Source organism: Dipodomys merriami, unplaced genomic scaffold, assembly GCF_024711535.1.
Source record: "Dipodomys merriami isolate MVZ:Mamm:240054 unplaced genomic scaffold, mDipMer1.0.p SCAF_20, whole genome shotgun sequence".
Lineage (NCBI taxonomy): Eukaryota > Metazoa > Chordata > Mammalia > Rodentia > Heteromyidae > Dipodomys > Dipodomys merriami.
In genome coordinates this window covers 25,257,891-25,277,361 of record NW_027203382.1, presented here as the reverse complement: position 1 = coordinate 25,277,361, position 19,471 = coordinate 25,257,891, and the positions used below count along the sequence as shown (strand labels likewise).

The window sequence follows — 19,471 nt, the reverse complement described above, 5'->3', positions numbered from 1 at the left end:
GAACCATCCTCTCCCATCTTTCATTAAACAATCACTCGTCAATGTAATGAGTGACTACACTTGATTGTCGCTTTTTGGTTATGTGTCCCTCAGCTGTACTCAAGGCCCTCTGTATTTCCCGCGGTGGGATGGCTAAGAGGGACCAGCACTGACGCACACAGTTGTCAACTCTGGTGATTCTTTGTCTTCTGGTCTCCATGTCATCCTAGCCCCCATTTTACTCCTCAAAAATTGCAAGCTTTTTCAAAGGTAGGACCCATCTGTCTCCTTCACACATGGTCTCTCCAGCACATTGCCTACCAAATTGAAGGTGCTCAACTAAGATTACTGAATTTGCACAATGCATCAATGCAGATGGATGAGAGCAGAATGCATCCAGCTTCACAGCACAGGCTTTATCTCCCAAAGGAAATGAATATCCTTTGGCGTATCTTCTTAAACTGGAGATGGTCCTAACAATACATCTGGGAAGTCAACATGTTTCAGTCTGAATTGCCTAAAACAGACGAGAAGCCAAACAACTCCATCTAACTCTCAATGCACCACCAACCTACAAACCCATTTTCTGACTAAAATTCCTCATGGTTAAAAGGCTTATATATTCATACTGACTATAGAGTGTCTTCTTGTCATTCTGACAGGTAAGGTTTTTATTTGGGAATAATTACAAAAACAGAATGAAAAGGAGGCTCCTTACAGTTCCATGGTGATAGGAACCATGTCTATGACCCCACTACGAAACGGTATTTCTTTCTGGAATTGTACAGTGAAACCCTGCAACTCATTTCATTCGGCTGTGGACATATGCAGGTTATGAGTACAGCTAGAGCCAATTTTGCTTCCAAAGCACTGTTACAACTCTGAGCTACATCTAGGTGAGCTACTAGTCAAAATAGAGTTTACTGTTTTGTATGTGTGCCAGTCCTAGGCTTGAACTTAGGGCCTGGATGTTATCTCTGAGCTTTTTGGTACAAGCTAGTGCTTTACCACTTGAACTACATCCCCTTTTCCGGCTTTTTGCTGACTTAATTGGAGAAAAGTGTTTCGTAGACTTTCCTGCCTGGCCTGGTTTCAAACTGTGATCCTCAGTTTGAAGACTCCTCAGTAGCTAGGATTACAGGTCACTGGTACACGCTTACTTTGTTTTGTAATGACTGTATATTTCACTGAGCTCTGCACTACAACTATATGGGAATGGCGGTCAAACCTAAAAGAAACCTATTGTCTCTGCTAATTATCTACATTATAACATTAAAATATGGATAATAAATATTCTCATAATACAACTCTGATAATTTATAGCAATCATGTAAACACAGCTTCCTGATGAAGATGTTTTCAATATCTTACATAAAACCATAAAAAAGTACTGCAGTTATCGTAATATGTTTGGATTTCTACAAATAAAGTAACTAGAAATTTTAAATATGATTTCTTCGCAGGAACAGTTTCATTTTCATTGGTATTCAGGATTAAATAGAGAGTAAATGAAGCCTTAGGTGAGCAGGGAAGAATTGTTGGTTGTCTAGATCTATGTCAGCCTTGTCAAGCCCCAAAGAAATGATGAATCATTTTTCCCATTTCTTTTGATGAGAATTGTGTGGTCTGAAGTATAACAAGGAAGGGGAAAAAGTGCCTAAGGGGTTAAGATTTACAATTATTCTGTCTCATGCTGCTTAGCATAAACCATGATAGAAAATTATATTGTAAACCCCAGAAGAGACAATAAAGATATTGATCAAAGACAGCAACTGAGGAAGAAAAAATTGCTTACAGTCGATGCTTCAAGCTTGCTACCTAATTTGGTAGAGGATCCTTTAACCTGAAATGAATTCCTTGTTTATAAAGCATTTTTTCTTGTATATGAATTACTTTATATAAGAAGATGGACATACCAATCTGAGCAATTTACTCTCTGGTGTATCAAGTTACGAGTTTTGTTTCCAGGTTGACTTAAGAGGCATAGACTACAAAGCCAAAATAATGTCCCTCTCCTTGAGAAATGGAAAATGGTAAAATAGAAGACTTTATAACTCTTTAACTTACAAAAGAACGCATTTTCCCCTCCAAAAATGCAAAACTGAGGGCAGTAGGTCATTACCTGATCTGTAAAACACTTCCAAACTCTAGAAAGAAAACTGCTTTAAAACTAACAGATATACTAGGCATGACATATGTCTCTAATTCTAGTACTGTAGAGGTGAAGGTAAGAGTTCAAGGTAAACCTGGACGATAGAATAAGACCTTGTCTCAAAACAAAAACAAACAATAAAAACCATCCTAGTGACAAATGGCAAGTGCTCTGCCATTACATTATTCTTTAACATTTTCTAAATTGAAGATACTGTTTCTCAGCTAGGCAATATAAGTAGGTAGGTGAAGGACAGAATATTCATATATTTATGGTCACATGTAATTAAGATACAAGCTCATTTAAACAGCACAAGTTACTATAGACATCGGGGGACAGCCACATTCCCACAACTCCTGGGCATTTCGTCCCTTGAAAGGCAAATGACCAGGATTTGTTAGTACTGCCTGTACCATTCGGGTGGGTTGTGTTTGTTTGCATCCACTCCCCAGCATTCCTAGCTACATGCTAGAATGAAAGTAACTGATGACAATCTGACTGCTTACTTCCCAGCCAGATGAATCCAAGGGTACTTGGCTCCATAACATCATCTTAATCAGGTCAGCTATGAGGCCAATGTCATGACAAATTCCATAGACCATCTAAGTCGGCCTTTTTCTCTGAGCTACAGCACCTATAGGGAGTTTCCAATTCACTTATTTACAACCTGAAGTCCAAGATCTTGGATTGCTTAAAACAACAACAACTACAAAAAAAAAAAAAAGAATGCCTTTATTTCCACTAACCAGAAAATAAAATGTGAATCTCTTTTCCCAACAAATGTACATTCCCAGTACTAGCAGTCATTAGAATTCTGTTTTGAACAGAAACCACATGTTTTCATATGTTGCTACAGATACATTAAAAAAATCATTTATACTCATTATCACTTCAAAGTTGTGGTAGTTACTAGACCTGCCTGTAGATAGTGATATCTGGTGTGCTAATAAAAAACTACACTATATCACCAACATTTTAATAGGGTTATGACTATTTCAAATATATTGGTTTCCATTATGATGTTATACATCTTATTTTATGAATCTTAAGTATTTTATGTTATATATTTGATTTTATACCACTCTGAAAAAGTATCTATTGACTTTACCGTATTGTCAATGGAATTCTTAAATGAAATAATACCAATAATAATCAATAATAATGATAAGATAAACTCTAGAAGACCCAGAACGACATGGCAGTATCATAAAACTTGTTTTCTGTGCCAATATGACTACAAACATGACTCCTGAAGTTTTTTTTTAATTACTGGATCATTTTGGCTAACCTTAATTAAAAATCAAAACAAAACAAAACAACAACAAAACAGGATCCTCAAAAGAATAGCATGTAAAATAGCATCATGTTCTAGATACTTTAAGAGGTCCTGACCTCTTGAATACATTCCTTAAAACCACAGTATCATTGTATATAACACAGTATCATTGGTCTATGTGGAACCAGAAGCGTCTTCTTTCAAGGAATCCACTGCATATAATTATGCATATAATTATGTCACAGAAATGGGAACAGAAAACGAGTCTACCTACTTTGCATCATGGAGAATTATCATTAGTTAACCCAAATAGGACTTAAACATTACTTCAGATAAAGAGTCCACACAGTCAAAAATCTTTTCTACTAGTCACAGAAAGTTAAAAAAGCAAAAATAAAAAGCTTGTACTGTTTCATGTTGATTAGGATGGGTACTATAAGAAAGAAGAAAAACAAAATGAAGGGACCAAGAGTGAACAAATGCAGCAGCAGTGGTACTCACTTATCACTATGTTAAAAATGAACTATATAATTTGTGGATGGGGATGGGAGGGAAAAACTGGGGGAGACACTGAGGGAAGGGGTGACATTGTCCAAAAAGAAATGTGTCCCTTACCCAATTTATGTAACTGTATCCCCTCTGTATGTCACTTTTATAATAACAATAAACATTTAAGAAAAGAAAAACAATGAACAAAAACAAGCAAGTGGAGAGGATATGGTGACATTGGAATCCTGTACGTAGTTGCTGAAAAAACTAGAGAGAAGGTCCTCAAAAAAGTCATAAATAAAACTTCCATGTGATCCAACAACTCCTCTTCTGGATATGTCCCCAAAGAACCTGGAAAAGCTATTTGCGCAGCCATGTTCATAGCTGCTCTATGCTCAGCCTTGTTCACAATAGCCAACATATGGAACAAATCCAACTGTTCATGTTGGGCTAAATAGGTAAACAAGATGTGCTATACATACCATGGAATATAGTTCACCTTTTGAAAAATTAAAGGACCCTAACACATGCTACACTATGTGTAAATCCTGAGGTCTCCGTGCTAATTTTTTTTAAGCAAGCCACAAAAATACAAATGCTATATGGTTCCATTTATATAAGGTTCCCCAAAGAATTACATTCATACAGACAGTGAAAATGGAATAGTGGTTGCCAGTGGCTGGGAGGGGTGAGGGAGGTTTCATGGGTAAAGAGCTTCATCCATCCCACAAGATGAAAAGAGTTCTAGAGCGTAGGTACCCAGCAACATGGAGGTGCTTGACACTAAGATGAACCAGTTTTCTGGCAAAAGTGAAAGAGGCTGAGTGCAGAATATGAGTAAGTTAAGGAGGTAGCGTGGAGCCAAGGTTCTATTACTGTTCTATTATATCTGCCAGCTTTCCAAACACTGCAAATGCCACTAGTCATAATTACTCAACCATATTGCCCCTCCAAAATACTGTAAATATCTCAAGTAAGTTCAATTAAAGTTATTTGGGTGAGAATTATCTACTTCTAGTCCTCTAGCATCTTTAACCTATGTGAAGGGGATGGTACTTGTCCATGTCTGAGGAACAGGACCCAGGATTCATGGAAAGACTAAAAAGACCGATTCTCCCAAGTCATCTAGATCTTTAAAATCCCAAAGTGATGGGACTCCAGGAAGACAAACTGCATGGCTCACTGAATCCTTTTCAGCCTATGTATGGCTTGAAATAACCCATGTATGATCATGTACTACCAAATTATTATTGATTTCTCAAAGATTCTCAAAAAAACAACAATAACCAACCTGTCTAATTAGGTCAAGGTCTACAGACTCTGCCTTTAAAAAAAAAAAAGAGAGAAGCGTTGGGAAGGTGGCTCAGTGGTAGAGTGTTTGCCTCTCATGCATGAGGCCCTGGGTTCGATTCCTCAGCACCACATAAACAGAAAAAGCTGTGGCTCAAGTGGTAGAGAGCTAGCCTTGAGCTGAAGAACTGAGGGACAGCATCCAGGCCCAGAGTTCAAGCCCCATGACCAACACACACACACACACACACACACACACACACACACACACACACACACACACACACACACACACACACACACACACACACACACACACACACACACACACACACACACACACACACACACAAAGAAAGAAAGAAAAAGAAGAAGAAAAATGAGGAAATCTGAAAGCCATATCTAGGAGTAGAAAATATTTCTTTTTTTTTTTTTCTGTCAGTTGTGGGACCTGAACTCTGGGCCTAGGCACTGTCCCTCAGTTCTTCAGCTCAAGGCTAGCATTCTACCACTTGGGCCACAGCACCACTTCTGGCTTTTTCTGCTTATCTGGTGCTGAGGAATTGAACCCAGGGCCTCATGCATGCAAGGCAAACACTCTACCACTGAGCTACCTTCCCAGACCTAGAAAATATTTCTGACTCCTCTATCGGGCTATTTATCCAGAAACTAAATTTACAGTTTTAAATATATATTGAAGCTAACTAAGCTGGGAAAGAATATATATAACAATGGAATAGAAAACTTCAGAAATCATAAAAACATTACTCTTAAGTATTGAATCTTCCTATTCACAATCCTCAGACTCTGCAAGCTAATTTTTTATACAACACTGTTGTCATTCTGTTCAGCTTAGGTCCCTCAGGCTTCACATGTCATCTTGTAAAGTGTCATTTGGGTGACTCTATCTATATATTTCTCAATAACATCCTTGTGCCAAAAGGTAGATCAGGCTATTTATCACTGGTAATTTATGAGCCTGCCAAATACTAAGAGATGAGGGAGTAGAAAATATCAAGCTGAAAAAAACAACCAAAAACCATGACTGTTTCTCAAGGTCACAGCATGGAGGCTCTGTCTTATTTCACACGCACAAATCAGATCAATGGAAGATGGAAATGCATTATACATTAGACAAACAGTTTCAAACCTTGATAAAAGCAGACCTTGGAATGGACATTAACAGCAATTTGCATTTAGTAATGTCTCCTATTTGAACAGTCAATGTGGGCTGTGGGGAGGTGAATAAAAAAATATCCAATTGCTTTCTTGAAATATTGATGGCAGTTCAGTCAAGTTCAGAGCAGTAATGAAACTCAGGAATTATCTGCCCTTAAGACAGCATTTTTTTAATCCACTGTCTTGCCTCTGCTGCCCATCTCTCCTATTTCCTGAATTCTACAATGAGAGATTTTAATGCTTTTAGAAGGATTTCATTCTCAAACATATGCAATGTGCACTCCAGACTTGAATTTGGCGCTGATGTATCCTACTGTCACTTTTTTGCTAGAGAAAATATGGAACACCAGACTGCCAACCTAGCAATAATATACCCAGCAATATGAGAACCACAAACTTGGAAGGCACCTCAAGTAGACATAAAAGCTACTTGGCATTATGTATTAAGATTCATAAACATGTTCACGTCACTTTGGCCTAGAAATATCTATTCTGGGACTTTATTCTAAGGAAAGAGTCCAAATGACAGAAAAGGCGATATGCATGAATACTCTCACTGTGGAGTGCTTTCAGTCAATAAACCTTTATTAAGTACCGATTAGGTAGCAGGCACTACACAGGCATAAAGTCTTTGCCTCAAGATACTCATCATCAGCTGGACATTCAGATAAGAACATGCAGAATCACCATATGTTGAGATAAAGGCTACCAATGGACTGACTGTGCAGATGCAATAGAAATGTATGATGGTACTATAAGGGAGAGGAGAGACAGAAAGAAAGAATTGGGAAGACTCGGCACAATTTGGGGTAATGATCTTGCATCTTGTCATGTCTTCATAGTATTTTTTTTTTTTTGCCAGTCATGGGCTTGAATTTAGGGCCTGGGCAATGGCCCTGAGCTTCTTTTGCCCAAGGCTAGCACTTGAGCCACAGTACGATTTCTGGTCTTTTCTGTGTATGTGGTACTGAGGAATCGAACCCGGGGTTTCATGAGTGCTAGGCAAGCATTCTACCACTGAGCCACATTCTCAGCCCCCATAGTGTATTTTTTAAAGACATCTGTTAATGTTAAAATCCCTTTGTTTTTAAATGGAAAATATGAAGCAAGCACAATCACCATTAGCAGCCGTCAGAAGTCTCATCCCTCCTGTACTGTGTGTAAGGGTTGTGATAAATCACAAATCCTCCTCTGCCACTCTGTACCACAATTGAGTCCTAGCTGGAGTTGTCTACTAGACACCAGGGTGTCCCTAACCAAAGCCGCTAAGGAACTGTGAGCTCACTTTGCTTACAAAACAAAACAAAATAAACTCACAAAACAACCTTCATTGCTCCTTTGAGAACGTTTACTTTCCAACTGCCCAGAGTGGCTTCAGGAATTCCTGCTGCTACAATTCAGAAAGTCTTTTGCTATAGAAGAGTCATTATCATTTGTAATCATTCTATCCTTTGGCACATTTCAAGACAGTTTTAAAGGGACTGAGTCTGGAAGCTTTTGAAGAAGCCCCGATTGAACATATCTGGTAAAATACAGTGAGCAATAATCTGAACTAAACCTAGGCATGTTGCAATCTACATTGCATGGCTGTATTTACACTTGGATCAGAGAAAATTTTATTCCTGCAGTATGCACGGCCTCTACTTCAAGTCAGGACATGCTAGAGGGCAGGGTGAGGGAGCCACATGGATGCCTCTTTCAACATGTTCTGTCCTGTGTCATGGCTCAAGGCTCTGGCCACACTCCAGAAGTGGGGTGGGGCTCTCTAGCTACAACAGCCATACCCAAACTTTCTTTCTGGGTGCCTAAAGTAAAAGCCTAAAATAACAGTGATCAGTGGGGAAAGGGTCAATTTTAACATTTATTTATATATTTGGGAAGTGTTGGCCTGGGTAAGAGGTGGATAAATTTTTTCTAAATATTTTTGGCTTTGTAGGCCAGTTTCTGTTACAATGACTTGATTGTTCCCTTGGTGCACAAGTAACTACAAATCATCTCTAAGTGAATCCCTGTGGTTACCTTTCAATAAAACTCAACATCCAGCCAGGTTTATACCTGGAATCCTAGCTACTTAGAAGGCTGAGATATATGACTCAAGGTTCAAAGCCAGTCCAGGCAGGAAAGTCTGTGAGACTCTTATCATACCTATAATTCTAGCATTCTAGCTATTCAGGAGGCTGAGATCTCAGAATCAAAGTTCAGAGCCAGCTCAGACAGTAAAGTCTGTGAGACTCTTATCTCCTATTAACCATCAAAAAAAGCTAGAAGTAGAACTATGGCTCAAGTGGCAGAGCACCCATCTTGAGTCAAAAAGCTAAAGAACAGTACACCCAAGGACCTGAATTCAAACCCCAGTACTGGTACATTATTGTGCTTGCACACACACACACACACACACACACACACACACACACACACACACACACACACACACACACACACACACACACACACACACACACACACACACACACACACACAGATCAGGGGAGGCAGACTGGGCCTGAAGGTGGACCTTACCTGCCCCTGCCCTCAGGGTTCAGAGAAGCTGTTCAGGGTTCAGAGGGAAAAAAGTTACTGGTTAAAGAAAAAAACCAAGTATCAGAGTTGAGATGATATGCCAAGATTATATGTCTAGGCTCATACAGTCAGGATCTAACAAAACTTTGCTCAAATAAACAGTCTGATTGGGTAGAAAGACCTCTTAGTCTGAATACGGATGAAGAAGAAAGGCCAATCTGAGTAAAGGAAACTAGGCCAAGTATAAATCCTCAGTTAAGGTCAACTGATCCAAACCAACCTATCATAAAATATGAAGGGCATAAAAAGCACTAGTAATCAGGGTTACAAGTGAAACACTCCTCCCAAAAGAGACAAGAATCAGATTTCTCTGTCATGTTGTGACAGATTATGGCACAGCAAAAAATCAGTCAAGTTTAGCACTAAGTGGAGTTTATAAAATAACTCCATTGATACTCAGATATTCAGTAATAAATTTGTTTTAAGCCCAGATAGTGAGCCACCTGTGTGCTCAAATAAATAAATAAAAAGCCAGGCTCCAGTGGTTCATGCCTATAATCCTAGCTACCCAGGAGGCTAAGATCTGAGGATCTCAGTTCAAAGCCAGACCAGGCAGGTACATCCATGAGCCTCTTATTACCAATTAGCCACTAGAAAACTGGAAGTGGTACTGTGGCTTAAGTGGTTGAGCATTAGCCTTGAGCTGAAGAGCTCAGGGACAGCTCAAGACCCAAGACTGACAAAAATAAATAAATAAATAAAAGTAAATTAAAAAAAATAGAATGTGGCACTTGTTCTTTAGGACCTTATAGCAGAAATGGGCAGCACAGCAGACACACTCTAAGTAAATACTCACTGCTCTGAATTGCCACTTATGGGCAAAAAATGAAAAGTAAAGCCACTTGCATACATGAGCACCTGAAACTCCAGGGAGAGCAGGCAATAAATGAATGGACTTCACCTGGACTGGGTTTACAGTCCTCACTCCTGTCTCCTCCCTTGAAGGATTATAGAGATTCTTTTTTCACTGAGGCTGTCCTCATTTGGAACCTGAAGGCAAAGTTCTAAGTCCATCCCTGTTGCTCACCCATTTGAAACACTGGTAGCTAAGCAATAATTTTCTCATCTTACAGGGGAGGAAGGGGTCAATTTTTTTTGTTTGTTTTGTTTCAGATTTTGCTTTGTTTCTGAAGGGAAGTAACTAGAGATTAAATTCAGGGTTTGGTGCTTGCCAGGCAAACACTCTACTAGTTGAACCATGCGCCCAGTCCATCTGCTTTTAGTTGGATTTTGAGATAGGGTCTTATGCTAACTTCACTCAGGCTACAGCCTTGGACTATGATTCATCTATCTGAGCCTCTAGGATTACTGGCCTGAACCACTGTCCAAGACATTCTCATTTTATTTTATTTTATTTTTTATTTTTGCCAGTCATGGTGCCTGAACCCTGGGCCTGGGCGCTGTCCCTCAGCTCTTCAGCTCAAGGCTAGTGCTCTACCACTTGAGCCATAGCACCACTTCTGGCTTTTTTTGCTTATGTGGTGCTGAGGAATCGAACCCAGGGCCTGATGCATGCAAGGCAAGCACTCTACCACTGAGCCACCTTCCCAGCCTGACAATCTCATTTTAAACATATGATTCAGTATACTCAGCTCTCAAAACAAGTAATACACTGGATGGATTTAGATATCCACATATTTTACACCCATGACATAGAATAGTTTTTTTAAAAAGTTATTACAACTACTTCAAAAAAATCAAAGTATCGCAGTACTGCACAATATATTTCGGAAAATTAAATGGTTTTTCCCCCCTCAAAGAACACAGGGAAAAGGAGGAGATGAATTCATTGTTACCCTATAGAGAGAAAAAACAAATTCCACACCCTGGAAAAAGTATATTAATTGACCCTGACATCTGCCACGTCTGCTCACATACATAAAGGATAAAGTTTGGATCTTGAGGTTTTAACATTTAAGGCCGTGGGGAGATGGTAATTGGAATCTATTTTAACACTAGTATTTTTTAAGAGAGTTCTAAATACAGGTGGAGAAAAAGAGGATCTAAAATCTTCAGTCTCCCAGGGTGACATCACTAGTGTTTTTTTCTTTTCTGCGGTCCCAGCTGTACACAGGGGAGGTTGCCTGGAGATACAGTGGGCATGCCCACAATAGGCAGTACAGGGTACTGCCCAGAGGCCTTCAAAGCTCAATCGGGATTGTGGTTCCACCATCCTTCTGATTCTTTCCACAGACTAACAATATTCAAAGTTTCCAGAAATCTGACCACTATAAATTTGGATATTTAAAGAGTCTCATGAAAGGAAAGAGGCAAATCAAAGCAGACCAAAAAAAAAATGAATGAAATAACTAACTGAACTGAATAAATTTTGTAATGTGTGCACACATGCACAAAACACACATATACACACAAAATAAACTAACCAATAATTTAACAATAGTTATATCCAAGTTTTATATTTGAAGGTAAGTTTTTTTTCCTTATGTTTGTTGATATGTTCTCATTCTTTATCTCAAGTATGTGCTAATTTATGTTATTTTAAAAGCTATGGGAGTTATATTAGAATTAAGATATAATAAAGTATCAGAAGGACTCGATAATTATTTTCTAAACCAGAACAGGTACGTTAAGTTGATCTTTGGTAAAATGTATATTTTGTTTAGTCTCCCCTTCATTCTTTCCAGTAATGATAATCTATGTCTTAAGCCGCAAGTGTGTCTTATACATATATAAGTAAACAATAAATAAGCTTCCCCCTCCCCCAAGTCCTGGGGTTTGAACTCAGGGCCTGGGAACTGTCCCTGAGCTTCTTTTGTTCAAGGCTAGCACTCTCCCACTTGAGCCACAGCACCACTTCTGGCTTTTTCTGTGTACGTGGTACTGAGAAATTGAACCCGAGGCAAGCTCTCTACTGCTAAGCCACATTTCCAGACCATAAGTAAACTCTTTTACCTCATGGTACTCTTTCCTTCCCCAGAAAACAACCTAGAATTATTTTTAGACATTTCCTGCCAGTCAGATGAACTTATCTGGATTTTAACAACTTCACTGTCTATGCAGCATTACCAGGGCTATTATATACTAATAGTAAACCATATGACTCAGTTCATGCCTTTTTTTACAAATACCTCATTCTGATACATTTTCCTACTACTTGACATAACCAACATGTGATCAAGCTATGTGATAATTATTTCCTCCTAAAAATCATGTTTAAATAGGACCATACAATGTACCATGATACATTAGGTGAGATCCTGGGACAGAAAAGAAACTAATAATAAATGTTGTGTTCAATTGAAAACATAGGGTGGAGAGAAATAACATTCAAAGTCTGCATTATCAATTAAACTATTAAAACTATTTAAATGTGTTTGAGGTAACAGAATTACACTATGTTTTGCTTTTAATGTGAGCTACATGCCTGTGTTTGTTAAACTTCAGGGAAAGGCACACCTAAAGCACATGACTTTAATATATATATATATATATATATATATATATATATATATATATATTATATATCAACAACCTGAATTCTAAACAAAATGAGACAAAGCAAACTACTTACTGGAATGAATTTTCCTTTTCTACAATAAGTAAATGCAAGGGGTTAGTCCCATGTCCCTAGCAATCTGAAAACTTAGGTTTAGGTGAGGAGCCCTTAAAGTAACCTTGTCATTTAAAAAAATACCGGAAGGGAAGATTTCTGTAGTTCAGTCCACAGTAAAGGCAGTCACTCCTCAAAAAGCAGCTCAATGGAAGCTGGGAGCCAGTGAAGATTGTGTGTGTGTGTGTGTGTGTGTGTGTGTGTGTGTGTGTGTGTGTGTGTGTGTGTGTGTGTGTGTGTGTGTGTGTGTGTGTGTGTGTGTGTGGTGTGTGTGTGTGCGCGCGCGCGCGCGAGCATGCGCACTGTGCGGGGGTGTACTTCTGAGACTCCTGGACATAGCATTTTTGTATTTGTTATAGACTATTTTTAACTTATTCTGATACAGTTGTCTAATTCATTACATAGCAGTTCCTTCTCAGTTCTCTAAATATGACATTTCCAATGGAAAAATATTTAAATGAGTGTCATCAAGCCATATCCTTGTTAAAAATGTTAGTTTAGCATATTCAAGAAGAGTCATTCTATTTTAAAAAAAGAATAGAAGCCTATAACTAAATCATTTCTAAAATGTCTCAGCCAATCTCTTCTGGTATTCCCATTGTACAGCTGTATAAGATTAAAGAACTTCTGTCCCTCTATGAAATAAACTATATGCAATATCTTAAGGTCACTATGTATTCTGAGATGTATACATTAAATATATACAGTGCTCATGTGAATACACAGGATTTCACAGTACATAGAGGGCAATCTCAGGAAAACAATCTTGGATGCAATGGGGTGTTACTCATTGAACAGCAGCTGTTCATAGCTACATCCTAAGTAAAGCTTCAATTTGAAAGCACAAACCCACTCAAAACCCATTATAAACTGTGATGCTTTAAGATGAGGAAATTACAGAAGAATACATATACAATTCCCATTAGTGGAGGAAAGCAGCAGCAGGTGGCAGTTTTAAAACAAAGTAAAACCTATTTCTATTTTTTCACTCTCTTCTCTTAGACAGCAGGTGGCATTTCTATAGCAAAGATCAAAATGATCAGAGCTCTGTATTCCAAAAATATTACTCAAACTGCCAAGGGGCTACTGATTTATAAAATTAACATACTACCATCTCACTTTGCAAATATTATTTTCAATAATTAGACTATGGTTCACTCTCTTCCTTTAGGAGATAGAACAATGAAGTTTGAGTTTTTTTCTTTCTTTTTTAAATCAGGAATCACTACTTAGTACAGGTTTGATTTGAAAGCAGGTATTTTTTGTTTTCCTTTTTTTTTCCACTGTAGTATAAATATAATAAATAACCTTCACAGAGTTATGAGGATATGAGGGTTCGATGAGGTAATATGTATGAAATTTCATCAACAGACATTCTCCTTGTACCTCCCTTCTTGGCAGCTCTCCCACTGATTATTACATGTTATTATAAATATTTGTCTACATTATTTTCTGACCCAAATGGATCGAGCTACTTAAACAAAAACATGCCATACATCATCTTTGTTTTCCAGATGTAACCATAGCCCTTGTCCCATAGAAGACGCTCAATGAATATTTGGTATAGACATGAAAAAAAAAGATGATGATATAACAAATCTCAGACCCTATCCACAGAAGTCAACCTAGGTTACTAGGTTATCAGGTTTCAGAGGTGATTCAGGCGCATAGGCAAGCTCCCAGAGCCATAAAAGGGTCACATAGAGAAGCATGACTCATAAATCAGCCCCTCTGAAGTATTTTTAACTATAATTAACTTCCCATATTTGAGAAGTTACTCCTCCATTTCTCAGTTTCCTTGTCATTTTGCCCGGTTTATAATCACTTGACTTCTCTTTCGTTAGGCTGCCAAAGGAAGAGAATTTTAAAAAGGATCTACTCAGCCTTCAGGACTAGAGGTTTCCTTTCCTTCCCAATCCAGACCCTAAGACATCTTTAAAACTATGCCCAGAACACAGAGTAAAGCAAAAGCAGAAACACTTTAGTCTAACCAGCTTTAACATAGCATTAAAGATAGATACACACCTGGGACTTCCCAACGAAGTCCATAAATGCTGGGCCATGAATACCCTCCAACCATGTTAGTTTCTCTATGAAATAGATGTGAAATCAAACCTGTTAAGTGGCTGAAGGAACAGCTACAAGCCACTGCCTGCTGGACACACCTAAAAGAAGGGAGGGTTTGAAAAGCAAAGGCTGTTGCTGCAGCTCCAGGCTGGGCAAATCACTTACATGGGAACTAGAGAACTGGCTTAAAACAGGACTATAATCTTTCTGGAACAATAGGTCATGACGAGCTTCCTTAATGCCAAAGTAAGTGTTTAGAAGTGATTTCTAACTGAAAGAAGTATAAAGGGCATATATGTTTATTCTGGCTCGAATACAATACTTCTGAATGCCTCTTGGTGCCAAGAGTCAGAACCATTTTTCCCTCATGGATTTTTAACCCACAGCCCATTCTACTGAATGTTTCGTAACCACTTCACCATCCCTGAACCACTAGGTCATCATATGTATAAAAGATAGTCTGCTCTGTGTGTGTGTGTGTGTGTGTGTGTGTGTGTGTGTGTGTGTGTGTGCGCACGCGCATGCATGCACGTGCACGCTCGCATACACGCGCTGATCCTGGGGCTTGAACTCAGGGCCTGGGCACTGTCTCTGAGTTTTATTGCTCAAGGCTAGCACTCTACTATTTGAGCCACCTCTCTACTTCCTGCTTTCTGATGATTAGTTGAAGATAAGAGTCTCATGGATTTTCCTGCCCAGGCTGGCTTCGAACTGCAATCCTCAGATCCTAGTCTCCTGAGTAGCTAGGACTGCAGGTGTGAGCCACTGGTGTCTGGCAGAAGATGGACTACTTTTAAGGTTAAATCTCAAAGAAAGTAAGATAACTCTAAAGGGCTATTGTTTACAGAGCTCTTATAAGAAATTGTAAAATGACAAGTAACTATCACAAAGTCAAAGAAACATAAAATGTGCCTGCCAAAAGCACACCTAGGCAATGGCTTTGCTCGTAAAATGGACCAAGATACAAGAAATGGACTGAAGGGTCTTGAGCTTGAAGCCCTATGTTAAGAAAAACTATTGATTTCTCAGCTTAAAATTCTTGATTTTAGCTAGGTGCTGATGGCTCACGCCTGTAATCCAGCTACTCAGGAGGCTGAGATCTGAGGATCATGGTTCAAAGCCAGCCTGGGCAGGAAAGTCTGTAAGACTCTTAACTCCAATGAACTACCAAAAAAATAGAAGTGGCTCTGTGGCTCAAAGTGGTAGAGCACCAGAGCAAAAGAGCTCAGGCATAGTGCCCAGGCCCTGAGTTCAAGTCACATGACTAAAAGAAAAAGAAACACCTTGATTTCTAAGGCTCAATTTAACTCAATTTAACAGGACAGAAGACATCTACTGAGAAAGAATTCTACATAGAAAATTTTACAGGCCACAAAGTAAAAAAAAAAAAAATTATTAATTCCATGGTCCAAACATCTAACCCCAGAAATCAAATCCTAAAACATATAAGAAATTATAATTCATGCACCTAAAAGCTTATTTCACAGAATATGTAGCAAGAACTATTACCCAAGGTATCCTGAACTTTTCCACCACCCATCTGTCCTCCAATGGTCCCTATTATCATTTGAGATCAAAGTCTTCTGCTTAAGGATCTACCCTGTGTGGGATAGGCAAATTCACTATCACTCATCCAGTTTTTTATGACAGGTGACTTGCATTTATTTTGCCATCTACTTGAGCGCTAGAGTAGTTGGGCAAGCACAGACTCATTTTACAGTGAGCTAGTTTTGGGGTGATTAGATTATTTGTGTTTGCATAGGTAATAGGATGAAGATTACCAAATAGATAACAGTATTTCTCACATGGGAAAATTAAATCTAGTCAACAGAGCTTCAATATCTCCAATGGTTTGTGTCTGATCTAGGTAATCTCCCTGAAAAATTCTTTGATTTTTGTCTCAAGAGTTTTGAGATTAGCCAAGTGAAAGTAATAACTTCACAGGAATTCTACCTCAGGTTCCAAGACCAACAAGCCAACCAACTCAGACTTAAGAAATAACATTGCATAATAGCCATTTCATGGCTATTGTTTTTCCCTAACAATGGATTCATTTACCACATTTCCTAGAGTGCTTTATCCAGCTGAACTTATTCCCATGACAAACATACTTTTTCCCCACTTCACTCCTACATACATCAGTAAATATTTCATTATTATAATTCCCAACATAAAGATATCTAGCATATTGCATTTTAAAACACATTAATGTTTATTGTGAAAGAGGAATAAGTGATTTTTTAATTAAGCTACAGTTTCAGTAGTTCCCTTCATATTTCAGAGCCAAGAAATTCAATAATGACTAATAATCTAAGAGTGAATCTCAACAAAGTCACAATTGAACCTGATACACAAACATACTGTAACACTTAAAATTAGATAGAAAAAAGCATACAAAAGCTGGGCACCAGTGGCTCACAGCTATAATCCTAGCTACTCAGGAGGCTGAGATCTGAAGATCACGGTTTGAAACCAGCCAGGGCAGCAAAGTCCACGAGACTCTTATCTCCAATTAACCACCAGAAAACTGGAAGTGGCACTGTGGCTGACGTGGTAGAATACTTGCTTTGAGCTGAAAAGCTCAGGGGCAGCGCTCAGGCCCAGAGTTCAAGCCCCATGACAGACAAAAAAAAAAGAAAGAAATAAAGAAAAGAAAAAGAAAAGCATAACAAAGACAGCTTCTTACTCACATAGTAACACATTCCTGGTAAATTCACTTTTCTTCCCTTTCTGACCTTATGATCCTAAGGGACCTTAGCAAGTTTCACAAATTCCCTCCACTCAGGTGATTCACTCTGAACATAACTAATTATTCCAAAAAGTATCTCTGCAGTTCAAACTTACATGTCAGGCAGGAAACTTTCCAGGAACAAGGGGTGCTGGATCTTACCTCTGAACAGTCAAAAGCTTACTTAAGAACTTCAGAATACAAATGATGGCTGGCCTAGAACATTTCACATATGCTTTTGCTTGCAATTATATTTGAGATGCAATCCTAAATTCTTAACAAAATCAGTGTTGATAAATGGAAGACCACCAAGTCAGAGAATGTAGAAATTCCCAAGGTTCTATAATTTTAATAAAGCAATAGGGTACTTAAGGGGAAAAAAATAAATGACTGCCTCTTTTCTTACCAATCTATTTTACCTGCAAGTGCTGATCAAAGCCTAGTTTGTGGTAGGGTCGTTTTTTTTTTCTTTAAGACAAAACAATTTGACAGTTTAGTTTGATATCAGTATAATTACCTTGTCTAACAAGCATGGCCAAAAGCCATTAGCAGAGCTACAACTCCCTCAGGTTCTCTTATTCTATTAACAAGGTTTTAGGTCAACATTTTCAGAATTTACAACCAAGTTCATGGTGGAATTTTCCTATTTTCCAAGCAGACAGAGCAAAAGAAAGCATAAAGTACCAGAACTACAAGTTTCACAACCATGTGAACTTTTCTTTAGAGATCTTCCAGTTACAAAATGTGTCATGTATCTCAAATAAATAAATAAATTTGCTACTACATAGCCAAAACGTCTACTGATAGAAAATGACTGCTTATAATAGATGGGTATGCATACAACCTGTGCATACTACTTTGATCCTGGTAGCCCCAGGACCTTTTTAATATCTTGGCTCTACTATTTAACTTTCAAAGGCAGTATTCAGTTTACCATGATGTCATACTCAAATGACTAGGAGAGGCACAGTGAAGGTGGTTCAGATTACAATAGTTTTGTGCATGTTCACCCACCCTAGAGAAGGGTATGGATGATGGGTGGGGAGGAGTCTAATCTTAATCTTAATCTTCCTGAAATGATCTATTTGCATTTCTACAATATAAGGAGGAATCTCTTCATCCATACTTTCTCATCTATGGGCTATTTCCCAGCAGGGGCTCAGTGATTTCTTGACATTAATAGCTGCCAGCTTTTCCTTTCTAGCACGAGTCTTAGGACTCACCTATTTAAAGACATGATCTAAGCTTCTGATACTAGCATATACTTGTAAAGAAAAGGCAATGAAGCTCGTACACTGAGTGTACACACACAGTCAGTGGTCAATGCTGTCCAGTTACAGCAATAACTGCTCATGTCTCCCCTGCCATGCAGCATACTCTTCACATTCTAATGGTTGACTTCAATGAACTTCTTTTGAAATCTCCTTTTAGTACTTCCACACATCTCTCCACCCTGTCCCTTTTCATTCATTTCTTTCCAGCCATCTACCCTCCCTTTTCTGCCACCCTCCCCCCACTTGGAAGATCTGAATATTCAAGTACACTGAAGGCTAAGATCAGTACATGGGAAATGTACTCAGTCCTGTGTGTGTCCTTTCCATTTGGTCAGGTTTATCAGGGACACGATGTCTGAAATCCCTTGTCCTGTGTAAAAGCCTAGGCTCTCCGGAGAAATCACTGAGAGAACACAGGCCTCAGGGGCCTCAGCTTTCTCCTCTTTCCTGAATGGAACATATCTGGGTTGGACGGCTCAGTGAGAAACATCATCCACGTGGGGCGCAGCCTGACTGAAGATGAGAGGATATAGGTGACAGGCAGGTTTCAGGGCAGAACAAGAAGAAAGGAGAAGGATTAAAGGAAGCAGTTATGAAACAGGCCTGGGCAAGGCAAAGAGTGGGCGGAAATGAGCTCAGGGACTCAGGGCAGGGCTGAGCCCACAGGTCAGACAGGGAGGGACAGAGAGAAGACCACGTGAGGCCAGGTTTCACTCAGTGGTGGGACAGGCTACAGGGGAAGGCCAAGGGCCGGGGCTCAGGAAAAATTCAAGGTGGTGGGTAGGGGCAGGGAAGCTGCGAGTCAGTGCTTTAAAGTCAGAGAAAGTCAACTGTAAACATGAAGGAAAGGAGGTAACTCACAGGCTGAGGAGGAGGTAAAAAGGAA

At 38.9% G+C, this 19,471-nt stretch overlaps 1 protein-coding gene across 9 annotated transcripts in view; it reads right to left on the bottom strand.

Annotated features, from left to right (window-relative positions):
• The window catches only part of Mast4 (microtubule associated serine/threonine kinase family member 4), a 602,193-nt gene that overhangs the window by 139,105 nt on the left and 443,617 nt on the right, over positions 1 to 19,471 (bottom strand). Inside the window, exon 1 of one of the 9 annotated variants that reach the window (XM_070031272.1) lies at positions 14,542 to 14,622. The exons of the other annotated variants lie outside the window; for them this stretch is intronic. Coding sequence (XP_069887373.1) covers positions 14,542 to 14,579 — 38 coding nt within the window. The 5' untranslated portion in view covers positions 14,580 to 14,622. Of the gene's footprint in view, positions 1 to 14,541; positions 14,623 to 19,471 lie in introns of those variants that run through there. 9 annotated transcript variants of the gene reach the window in all.